Below are 12,496 nucleotides of genomic sequence, written 5' to 3'. Positions count from 1 at the left end.
GTGCCCGACCGAGACTCGAACTCGGGATCTTTGCCTTTCGCGAGCAAGTGCTCTGTAATCTGAGCTACCGAAGCACGACTCACGCCCGGTACTCACAGTTTTACTTCTGCCAGTATCTCGTCTCCTACCTTCCAAACTTTACAGAAGCTCTCCTGCGAACCTTGCAGAACTAGCACTCCTGAAAGGAAGGATACTGCGGAGACATGGATTAGCCACAGCCTGGGGGATGTTTCCAGAATGAGAGTTTTAATCTTCCAGGAAGTTTGATATCAGTGCACACTTCGCACTTCGCACAAGTAATCTCTAGTATTTAACTCTTCGTTGATTTCACTCACCACTAGTTTCCACAGCAGTTGGGACAAACCCGTTCCTTACAGCCTCTGGTGATACTGATCTCCATTTCCTCATTCCCTCATCATTGTGCCTTCTACCCTCCGTCTTCTCAGCGAGGTCTTAATCCATCTATATATGGTTCCTTAAAGTAGCTCCCATTGATTCGAAGGTCGTATTGCTAAAAGCCCCCTCATTGTTCAAGAAGAAGCAGAGAGGTTTTCTTGAAAGTGTAGAGATTTTCCCAAAAGATTGGGAATCTAGAAAAACTATTTTAGGCTAATTTTATTATAATAATTATCACTTCAAAGGTGTTTACATTTGATAGAACGAGAAAGAATACCCACTGACGATGATACAGAGATGAACAGCATTTTCAGGTTTATATGAGCCAACAGTTGTCTGCATGCAGGGCAGCTTGTATGTAATGGCTGCAAACACAGCTTCTGCAAGAGCTGAATTACCAAATTATTATGAATAAATCCATCACAGCTAATGCACTTTCGGCGCCCTCTGCCACATAAACAACTGACACACTATAGGAAAAACTTAGGCCCACAAAAACTATTAAAAGTTATTGCCAGCAAGTTAAAGCATGCATTGCACCAGCACATAAGATTTCGTAACATTATTTGGAATATCCCTTTCCTATGTTAAACAGGACGAAAGCAGTAAAGATTTGCCATCAGCCTCTCCTCAGCTCAGCTTCTGTTTGGTTCACTGGTGCAGTACCACGAGCGTCATTAATGCTGTCTGTTCAATTCTGCCTTTTTTTATTGTACTGCTGGCAGCGGTACAGCACGTCGCTCTTCGAGAAAAATCATTTAAATTTTTACTAATAACCATTAAATATATATAAAGTTGATAAATTTACATAGTTTTTTGAAATTATTAAGCTGATAGTTTGACAATGAGGTCTTTGGAAACAAATACTGATATACTTCAAGAAGTAGTTCACTGAACTGAAACAGGTAGCACTTGCTCAGGGAAGTGATCATAAGGGAGAGAAGAGGTAGGGTGGTCTCTTGATGTAAAGCAAGGGGCGTCAATGCAGCAGGTTAGTATCAGGGAAGATATGTAATGCAGGAAGGAAGATGGGAGGGTAAAATATGGGATCTGCCGTACATGGCCAGGCCACGTTATAAGGAGGTTTGAGTAGCAGAGGATTGATGTGGGGGAGGACAGGGGATGGGAAAGGCGTGATACGAGTAGTAAGTGTGACGGCGGATTTCATTGTCTGTGAGAGGAAAATAGTGTTCACATGGGAGACAACGTGGAGACTGCATTTGAGTGTGCTATTGGCAACTGAAAGAGAAACAATTACGTTGTAACTGTGAGATATGTAAGATGTACAGAGACGTTCATTGCTTATGGGGAGTGAGGATAAACTGATGAGCTATCGAAGAGTCCGATTAGGGCAGGGTAAGCAGATATAGAAATCCAGGTGGTGTGCGTAGTGTTCAAGAATTCTAAAGGAGTGTCAGAAATTTAATGCAACAGATAGACAGGCAATATTAGTGTGGCTGAGGATGGGACAAATCGAGGCTGTGTAGGTGTGGAAGATGCTGGAGGGTTGCTACGCCATGTTTACAGTTTTAGTCTATTGTCATTTCTATTGGTTGATTAATAGTTAGGGTTTCAACGTCAGTTTGTGATCTATGGTTGAGTTCACTGTATGTTACTGTGTTGTCATAAAGGAAACGTTATAGCTGCTTTGTTGCCTCCGTTTTAGAACTTTTATCTTGAGGGTACACGTACTAGGAAAGATGATTGGAAGAGGCGTTGGCACAGGCGTCTGCACAAATTTTACCAGCAGGGAAAATTTTCTAAAATTGCTATTTTTATGTATTTGATACAGTTATTTTGAAAACGTGTGTTGCTCCAAGAATTAAATTTAACAGGAATTGCATGAAATCTATTTTATTTTAAACTAGCAATAGACATCCATTTAATTTTTATAGCTTTTTTGATAGCAAAATGGTAAGCAAATTTCATTAGTGTAAGTTAACTATCGCTCTATTGTTATTATGGATATGAAAGACATCATTTTGATTTAACTATCTGAGATATTTTTATTTATAATCGGTCTGAAATACATAAATATCAGCACAGCGCAGAAAATCCTGTTGAAACGAAACAAAAATAAGCAGGAAGAGGGCCAGATTAATGTTCCTCAAATTCGGGAAAGGGAAATACACATTATCACCGCTATGTTAACCTGCTAATTCGTAGAACCGCAAACAACTGTTGGTAGAAATGTGCGAAACTTTCACAGTATTATGAAACCAGTAAGCCTCTCTTAACGCATGCTGCGGACAACTTTGGTTATTGAAGTTTGTGGAGCGTCTATTAGGCGGCTAGGAGGGCAGTGTCATCGGCGTAAAGGAGGAAATGGTCAGGGGGCCCTGACTTGGGCATATAAACAATGTAAAGGGTAAGTAGGAGTAAAGACATGCACCCTCCCACTGCACTGCACCTGAACCAATCGAACACGACTCTGATAAAACTAGGGATAACGTATCACAAGGGACAGGAAAATTTAGCGGCAGCGATAACTCGGAAAACAAGGCGAAATTGTCAGTTTCTAGCGAAATAAAGCGAAATTGGCGAGTTTTACGAAATACCGTGAAATTTGTTACTTTCTCGTGTAAAACAGCTATAAATCTAAGTATAACACTTTACGAGTACCGCAACTGGTAACTCACAGTGATTAAATACCGAAAATTTATTTTGACTTCTTTTTTGTTCAACGCTGGGGTTTGTGACAATCTTAAAGTAACAGTTCTTTTCTGCGTAACAAACTATAATGTGACGAAAAAATAGCCCCTAAATTGGTTAAAAATTAACACTAAATGTGGCAACAGAAACACTGAATCTAGCAAAGAAGGTAATACATGCGACAAAAGAAAAGATAACACCATATATATGGAAAAAATTAAACGGAATCTAGCCCAAAATAACAGTGAATCTGGCAAAAAATAGCACCAAACTTGGCAAAAAATAATACAGAAATTGGCAAATAACAACACAGAAATTGGAAAAAAATGGGACAGGAATTCGGAAAAATTTACACCGAAATTCGAAAAAAGTAGCAAAAAACTGACAAAAATACCACCGAACTTGGCAAAAAGTAGCACCACAAACGGTAAAAAGTAGAATCAGATTTGGCAAATATAAGACTGAATTTCGCAACAACATAGCACCGAAATTTGGGAGAAAAATAGTGACGAAATTGTGAAAAACCACAGAAAAGGAAATCATTCCAAAACAGGAAAAAAAATAATAAAATTAACAAAAACGAATTTGGCAAAAAATAGTTCTAAGTTTGCAAAAAGATAAAATTTACCAAAAAATAATACCAAATTTGACACAAAATAACACCAAATTTGGTACAAAATACACCAAATTGGGCAAGAAATAGCATGAAAGTTGACAAAAAAATAGTACCAAAATTTGGACAACATGAAATTTGCAAAAAACGAACTGGGAAAACAAAATTAACATCAATGTGTGAAAACCGCAAAATTAGGAAAGAATAACAAAATTTGGGAAAATATAATAGTGCAATTAAAAAAATAAAACCAAAATGAGCAAAATACGAATTTGGTGAAAATATCACCAAATCTGACAAAACTAACACCAAATTTGGCAAAAAATAACACCATATTTGACAAAAAATGCCAGCGAAATTGGCAAAAAATAATAAAGAAATTGGCAAAAAACGCATTAACCAAAATTTTGACAAAAGAACTTCAACGCCAAATTTTGCAAAAAAAACACTAAATTAGGTAAAAAATAGTACCGAATTTAGCAAAAAGTACACTATTTGACAATAAAGTATCACTGTAATTGGAAAAAGCTACAACAAAATTGGAAAAACACGAATTTGACAAGAAATAAGCATGAAATTGGCAGAAAACGAATGTGGCATGAAGTAACACCAAATCTCCCAGAAAGGAACACTAAAGACGGCAAATGAAAACACTAAATTTGGCATAATATAAAACCAAATTTGGGAAAATACAGTACGGAATTCGGCATAAAGTAACATCATATTTGACAAAAAATGGAACTGAATTTGACAGTAAATAGCACCGAAACTGGCAAGAAATTGCACTGACTTTGGCGAAAGATACCACCGAATTTGGCAAAAAGTAACACCGATAAAGGCTATAAAAGAAAAGTGTTTCCTTTTATTTTGATGTGTGCGTATGAGAGAGAGTACGTGGGAGGCAGCTGGAGTGGCAGGCGCCCCCGCAGGTTCCAGACGCTGCTGCGGCGCTTCGAGGAGGGCGCAGCTGCGCCGCCGGCCGCGGCTGCGTCGCCCCCGCCGGTGCTGGTGGTGCTGTTGGACGACCTGCAGCGCCTCAACCCGCTCGACTCGGACATCGTGGCGGCGCTGTCGTGGCTGCCCGTCAGCCTGCCGCGCCGCGTCCACGTGGTCGCCACCAGCGCGCTGCCGCCCGACCAGCTCAAGATCACCCCGCTGCAGCGAGAGCGCTTCCGCGCCTCCGACTGCTGCGTCGAGCTCGCCGGCGCCGTCGGTAAGCGGCTCACGGCATGGCCTAATCCGTCTGATCACAAAGAGCTTAACAAATTGAGCAACTCAATAGCGCGTCGTCATCGGTAGGAAGAGTTGTCGGATGTCCTCCTGTGGAAGAACGTGCCAAATTCTGCCCAGTTGGCGTGTTAAAGTGTCAAACTCCTGACGTTCTTCTAAACTCAAACTGGTTATGATGCTGATGAATATAGGGTTTCGCAAGCAGGAAGACGAGCGGTAGAAACTCTCGCTCTGTGTAGACGGGCTTTACTTTGCTGAATTGTAAGCCCAGGATGGTGGAGGGTGACTAAATGGGGTATATAATTGTCGTCTACATACCGCTATGCTATAAGAGTTCTGCAGATATCAACCAAAGCGGGCTTGCAATGAAAAGAAATGGCACTCCAGACCATCATACCTAGTTTGATTACGCAGGCTTTCCCGACTTAATAAGTCTTGAAAGTCTCTTCGGGTTTGCTGGCGGATCCTAAAATCAACTTGTCTCCATATTTCGGCGCTCCAACTGTTCGCCATCTTCAGGAAATGCTGCTTCTGCTGATGAGTCCCTCTGAGAACTGACGCAAGAATGCAATTCGACGTCCTATATAGGCCACCGTTCAGTACACGGCGCATGCGCCGCCCATCACGGTTTTTGCCTTGCCTTCCAAAACAGGGAGGTGGCGCCGCCCTTAGTGAAGCATTGCTGGCAACGATATATTGCAATCGAGGCCGCACCGAAGAACGTTCAGTTTTGATGCGAGATAATACAGGATTCCACCTTTTGCTAAGGGGAAATCTATTGTCTCTGTTGATTAAATTATCAGCCAACCTAATTTCAATCGCCTCTTTACAGACAATATTCCAAAAACCGGAAATGTTGGCAATCACAATAGTTGCCTCAAATTTCATTTTGTGTCCCTCATTTAGGCAGTGTTCTGCTACGGCCGATTTTTCCGGCTGTTGTAGCCTCGTGTGACGGCGATGTTCCACACACCTGTCATTCACTGTGCGAATAGAACGGCCAACGTAAGCTTTCCCACATTGACATGGCATTTTGTACACCCCGGGTTTCCTAAGTCCCAAATCATCCTTCACAGAGCCGAGCAGAGCCCTAGTCTTAGAAGGTGGACGGAACACACTAATAATGTTAAAATTCCTTAAAATTCCAATCTTAAACAATAAGCCTCCAGCATAAGGAATAAAGGCCACAGATCTATGTTCCTTTTCGTACACCTCCGAAGATGGTCCAGATTCCATACCCCGACGAATCTGTTTCTCGGTGTATCCATTTTCCTTAAAAACAGTCATCAAATGCTGAAGTTCTTGGGTTAAGCTGTCTGCGTCGGAAATGGCATATGCTCTCCGTAGCAAAGTCCTGAGGACGCCACTACGTTGGTGTGGTGGATGACAACTCTTAGGGTGCAGATACCAATCTGTGTGTGTCGGCTTTCGGTGAACACTGTGTCCCAAAGTTCCATCTGTTTTTTTATAAACCATTACGTCTAGAAATGGAAGCATCCCATCATTTTCAACCTCCATAGTAAATTTGATAAGGGGATGAAGACAGTTGAAGTGGTCCAAAAATCTGTTAAGGGCATCACGTCCATGCGGCCATACCAAGAAGGTATTGTCCACGTATCTCCAGAAGCACGTTGGTTGCAAAGCTGAAGTTCTCAGTGCCATGGCCTCGAAGTCCTCCATAAATAAATTGGCGACTATGGGCGACAAAGGACTACCCATAGCCACTCCGTCATTCTGTTCAAAAATGTTACCGTTAAATAAAGAATACGTGGAGGTCAGCACATGAGGACAAAGCTTCACCGGCTCTTCATCCAGTTTTTCACTGATCAAACTAAGGGACTCTTCCAGAGGAACTCGTGTAAATAGGGATACCACATCGCAACTCACTGACAGATCTGAAGGACTCAACTTCTCGACCACATCAGATGGCCAGATAACCATCAACACTGTCAAATGCTGCAACTCCGTGAGACATTTCAGAGAAGTTTCGCATCTGATGTAAGACATTGGCATAAACACTGGTGATCATGAAACTTACACCACCACCTCTCATTCCCTTGCCGGCCAAATAGTGACAGTGAAAAATTTCATCCACCACCAGGATACGAGCCTGATTACCTCCAATTCGAGTGCCACTGCACAGGCGTGAATTAGCAGTCTCGCACACATAGACAGGTAGCTGCCGACATCAAACTTCGCGAGGTTGTCAGGCCTGCTTTAGAGATTCGCCTCTCCAACATTTTCCCCAGAAATGGATGAGTAGGTATTGCATTAAAAGCGCTGCAGAATTATAGTATCTGATGAATAAAATGAGCAGTCTAATGAGCACAGGAGACGCATTCACAGTAAAATATATCTTAACAAGCAACAGAAATGAGATTAGCAACAAACGTAACGTCGAAATGAATGGCACTGCTGTAATAAACATCGATAATAACCTCACCGTTGAACGCCCACAAGCTCTTGCAATAACTGTGTAAATCAGGTTTACATAATTTCGAGCAAAACTCAAAAAACTTTCCACAAATTGAAGACAATTTTTTATGGGTCTTTTCTTTTTCAAACCTTTATTGAGGATACCAGCACAGCATAACAGCTTGTTACATAGCCAAACAAATATGTAAAATGATACCTATTGAATTTAAAAAAAAAATGATTTGAGTCTCTCTTGCACTATACAATGTTTATTTATGAATTTGATTTCAAATGAATAAACAAATAACTAAAGAAACAACAACTACTAGCATTTTACAGGTTAATAAATATTATGAGGGGTCATAGAATTATGAAGCAGAGATAATGGCAATAAAGTCACAGATGTGGAAGATTAAAAAGTAGTTCATTGCGCTTCTCCTTCTGACGAACTGATTGTAGCATCTGTATCAATTCTGTCACGAACCAATTTTTATAAATTTCCATAACTGAGGTTGTCATAAATACTAAGGCAACGTAGGTACCAGTAATTTTCTTACCAGGAAAGTACTTGGGCTCGTACAAACACGGATACACCTAAATCGTGGGAGAAATAATGTAAAGGTCTCGAATTGCACTAGTGAAACTCTCGCATCTGCAAAACTTTGCAGTCGTCCGTTAGAGGCCTCTGCGTATGCCATGCCGCATTGCACACTGACCTGCCGGTACGCTAGTCGGGACCGGTAGGGACGGTGCAGTGTGCCTCTGAAGTTGCGTTTTGTGACATTATTTCTGTATTGAAGCGTCAGATGGCTCGGCGATTGGTAATGAATCCTGCTAATGTATTGCGATTGGTTGAGATGAAGTTAAGAAGAACCCTTCTTCGTGAAAATGGTATTTGTGTAGAAGACGAATCATTCACATGTTTTCTGGTATCTATTATAGTGCAGAAATATGAGCATAAGTTAGAAGGAGATACTGTTCTAACACTAACACACAATGATGATGATAGGGATGATAATGACGAACAACTCATTGCAAACGGTAGTGCTACGGCAAGTGCGGGAAGAGGCGATGGAAGCAGTGACAGTGAATACCAACCGTATCCCAAGAAGAAGGTTAAAGTTACAAATATCATCACGGCATTTGATGACAACACACTGGAGAACATGTACGATTATTACGTAAGAGGTTTCGACACATACGACAAGCTTCTGAAAAGATATTCTAAACTGAAATCTAAAAGCAATATTAAAAACATACTGAATTACGTGGCAAAAAGAAAAGAGAAGGAAATACAGTTTTCAAAGGAAATCGTACACTGCTGTTCAAGAGCATCAAGGAGCGTGTAATGGCGAAATTCGATGAAGCGCGAGAATGCGGTTCCACCGTTCATTATTGGCATTTACAACAGTGAGCATTGGACGTAGACAGAAATCTCGGGTGTACAAACTTTACAGCTTCACTAGGATTTATTACTAATTTGAAAAAGGAGTTTGGGACAACATCACGCCGTATCACTATGCTCCAAGCACGAAGAGATAAGGATGACGAAGAAGAGCTGATTGCAAGAGCTCAAACGTTTGTTGCTGACGTCAATGAGCATCTCACGAGAGAAAACATCGATATTAGTTCTGTATGGAACTGTGATCAGAGTCAGTTCAACTATGAACTTTCTTGTGACAGAACCTTATCCATGAAAGGGGAGAGAAACACTGTCGATCAGTTAACTGTGCAACATATAGTCACACGATCGATGTTGCTATATCAATGGACGGACTATTGGCAGACAAACTCTATATTTGCTGCCAAGAATCCAGTGGAAAGTTTGGACCCCGCGTGTCAAGGGAAATAGAAACGCGGTGCCCTCCAAATGTCGTCGTCGATGCAAGTGTGAGTAGGAAGATGACGAAACAACATCTGAAGACGTTTTTCCTGTCAGTTTTGAATCCAAATTTGTCGAGAAAGTCATTAATACTTTGTGACTCCTGGTCTGGACATAAGGATGAACGAGTACTACTGGAAGCATCTGGCAGAAAACATGTAGATTTAAAACTCATTCCGCCTAAAACTTCAAAATATGCACAATCTCTGGATGTGTATTTCTTCAGGCAATATAAAATATATGCCAAGAGAATAACAGACTTCATTAAACTACGTTCCAGTAATATACAGCCGAAATCGCACGACAGATTCTTTGTCACGAATATGCATTCTGTCATTTACAATCAGTTATCTGCGGGAATATACAGACCAATGCTTCGTTACACGTGGCAGAGAGCTTACTAAGATATTGGTGAACCAGTGAACAGCTTCAAAAGTGTCATTGACGTGGCGTTCAACACTGATATTATAGAATGTGCAAATACGCCATGCGATCAACTTGCATTTCTTCACTGTGCAGTCATTCGTATTGCTCGGAGCATTTTATTCACATTCCGCATTTACATTTATAGTTAAGATTGCTGCATTGCGTATGGCGTCTACAATTACATCTACAGTGATATATAGAGCATGACTGCAGAGTTTTGCAGAAGAACGACACCCACCAGCGCATTCAGAGCTACATTATGGTCCTGTAACCAAACGTTCATACAGATCTGTTTGTTCGAGCCCAAGTACTTTCCTGGTTAGTGTGGGTTACATACATTCAGAGGCAAACGATTGATTTATGACCCCTCACTTCCCGATATGCTATTGTTCTGTTAATTGATTTATGACCCCCTGGGGGTTCATTTATGACCCACTGGGGATAATGTGTCATTGTGAGAAACCCCCCTCCAAACCCCCTCTCCACCTCACTTACCCCTCCTCCCCCCCCCCCCCACCAAATCAAGTAAATTTTCGATATTAAATTAATTGACTAATTAATTAAATCGATAAATTAGATACCCCTGCCCCTTTGGGAAATTCCCTAGCCCTCCCCTCACATCCCTCTCCAGATCCGGAAATTGGTGGGTGCTGGAGAAGAATGATCTCATGACAGGAAATTCAGTATCAATTACATAGCAAAGGATGTACTATTTATTTATAAAATTCATTTTGCAGGGGTTGTATCTATCTATTTGATGGCAGACCTTCACATACAGCAACTAGATGTCTTAATTATATAATTACCCTGCTCCAGGTTGGAGGTGTAATCTTCCTTGCAAAATTTTCGTGTGTGCACTCACTTAACATGGAGGGATCACCTGAGCTACTGCACAATGCCACACCATAGAATGTCCCACCCCCAACCCTCACCTCCTCCCTCCCTAAGTCTTCCAGAAAAATTTGGCGGGAGATAGACTCACTCTTTGCTGGGGAGTAGGGATCTCACGACACGAAATTCAAATTAGTGTCAGTAATGTGTTGATGCATATTCTTTATTTAATCAGTTTGCATTAAACAGGGCTCTTTCCATTTGGGTAGAACTCAGGTATGCAGCCCACAATCCCCCTTCCTATGACATGATAATTGAAAGCATAAAGGAATAGAATGAAGTGCGGTTTAGTAGCCACCACTGGGCCTCTCTCGTGCATTTGTCTGTCTGTCTGTCTGTTGGCTGGGTGTTGCCATGATACATGATAAATTCCTGTCGAAACACACACACTCTCTCTCTCTCTCTCTCTCTCTCTCTCTCTCTCTCTCTCTTTCTCTTCTCTCCATCTCTCTTTCTTTCCCTCCCCTCCCTCACTCACTCTCTTTCTCTCTCACGTGTCTACATACTGCACAGTGACCATCCGTCCTGTGATGCAATAATCCCTCTTTTGTTATGAACAAAATACCGAATAAATCTCCAGCTGTGGATGTCCTCGAAATATTTCCTCGCTCTATCACATTGATTGACTAATTAATTAAATCAACACAATCTGTGTGGGACAGTTTTTCCTTGCATCCTATTGGCGGGGACAAGGACTGGTGTATTTGGCAGGATTCCATCCTGCAACAGTCCAGTTTCCAAACCCTTCATGATGATTTTCTCTTGTCTTCTACTGGTGGACGCTGGCATAGTTACCGTAAGCAATATGTGGAATGGTTAGATTCATGTGTCTGCTCGCTCTACCGCTATTGGGAACAATAAACTGACCAGTCGGGAATTTGACGTCTCGAAAGAAGCGGTGCTGTATAAAATGATGCTTGGAATTTCAGATTTCGACGTGAATTTATACCGCCGCGGTTGTGGAATTCCCGACCACTACACGTCTGCTAAGTGGATTTTATAAAGCAGTATAGAATTTCTAAATTTTTTTCTCTCAAATATACCAGGACGGAGGAGGAGGAGGATAGGATAGTAACAACAACAACTAGCACTACAGTACAGAGTGCACTGCAATGTATTGAGAAGCAATAAGTGATTATCCTAGTAGTTTCCACGGCTAGATGCCTGAGATTGCTGAAAACACTGGCACACACAGCCCACGCACCTCCTAGGTGTCCACACGCAGAGCACCCACGGCGTCATACACCGCCAGCCACAACACTCAGTCACTGCAGATAACTGCCGCCGAGACTGCCGTGGACGTGCGTGTCTGGAAGACTGCGCCATTCCAGCCGTGGAGGGCATCCAGGATTTAGGATGTTATCAATATACCCAGCGCCAACTCGTTGGCAGTGGTCGACACCGAATCGCACAATTTTCCACAGAAAGTACACGCAATATATACAAGCACGGAGACAGCCCAATACATACTGAGTTCACTACACAGATGTCCATCGGGTGCCGGGGGCCGCAGCCAGGCTTTGTCTCCGCAGGTGCTAGCAAGAACTAGTTATTAGGCCGGCTGTAACTTTACTTTATACCTGCCGTTCTCGACGTCCGGTAGAGACCCCCCTAGGAAACCAGCCACATATTTATCACTGTAATTACAATGAAATATTACGATTGCAGCCCCATCTGGAAACATTCGACCAAATCATCCGAAATACTTTCTCCTGACAGCTGTGGCTCTGGGACGAATCTCACGCTGAAATCTGAATATCTATATTCCCCTTCTGACTGGACATAATTTTCAATGTAAAATCTGTCATCCCCCTTGTAGCTATCAATGTGCCGAAATCGCAGTTTTCCACGTCAAATCCATACCTCCCTTACACTTGGATATAGTTATTTTCTTTGCACATGTCGAAACACTGACCACAGTAACTTTACACCCCAACACGTAGTTTATAAGCCTACTGCTCACAGAGAATCACATTCCTTTCTTAGTGTAA

General features: G+C 41.9%; 1 protein-coding gene across 1 annotated transcript in view; it reads left to right on the top strand.

Annotated features, from left to right (window-relative positions):
• LOC126285291 (protein qui-1) overlaps positions 1–12,496 on the top strand; it is a 1,482,105-nt gene that overhangs the window by 1,100,960 nt on the left and 368,649 nt on the right. Inside the window, exon 11 of the mRNA XM_049984579.1 lies at positions 4,591–4,874. Coding sequence (XP_049840536.1) covers positions 4,591–4,874 — 284 coding nt within the window. The remainder of the gene's footprint in view (positions 1–4,590; positions 4,875–12,496) is intronic.

The sequence above is a fragment of the Schistocerca gregaria genome, chromosome 8 (assembly GCF_023897955.1).
Source record: "Schistocerca gregaria isolate iqSchGreg1 chromosome 8, iqSchGreg1.2, whole genome shotgun sequence".
NCBI lineage: Eukaryota > Metazoa > Arthropoda > Insecta > Orthoptera > Acrididae > Schistocerca > Schistocerca gregaria.
This window is presented reverse-complemented; position numbering and strand designations above follow the sequence as displayed.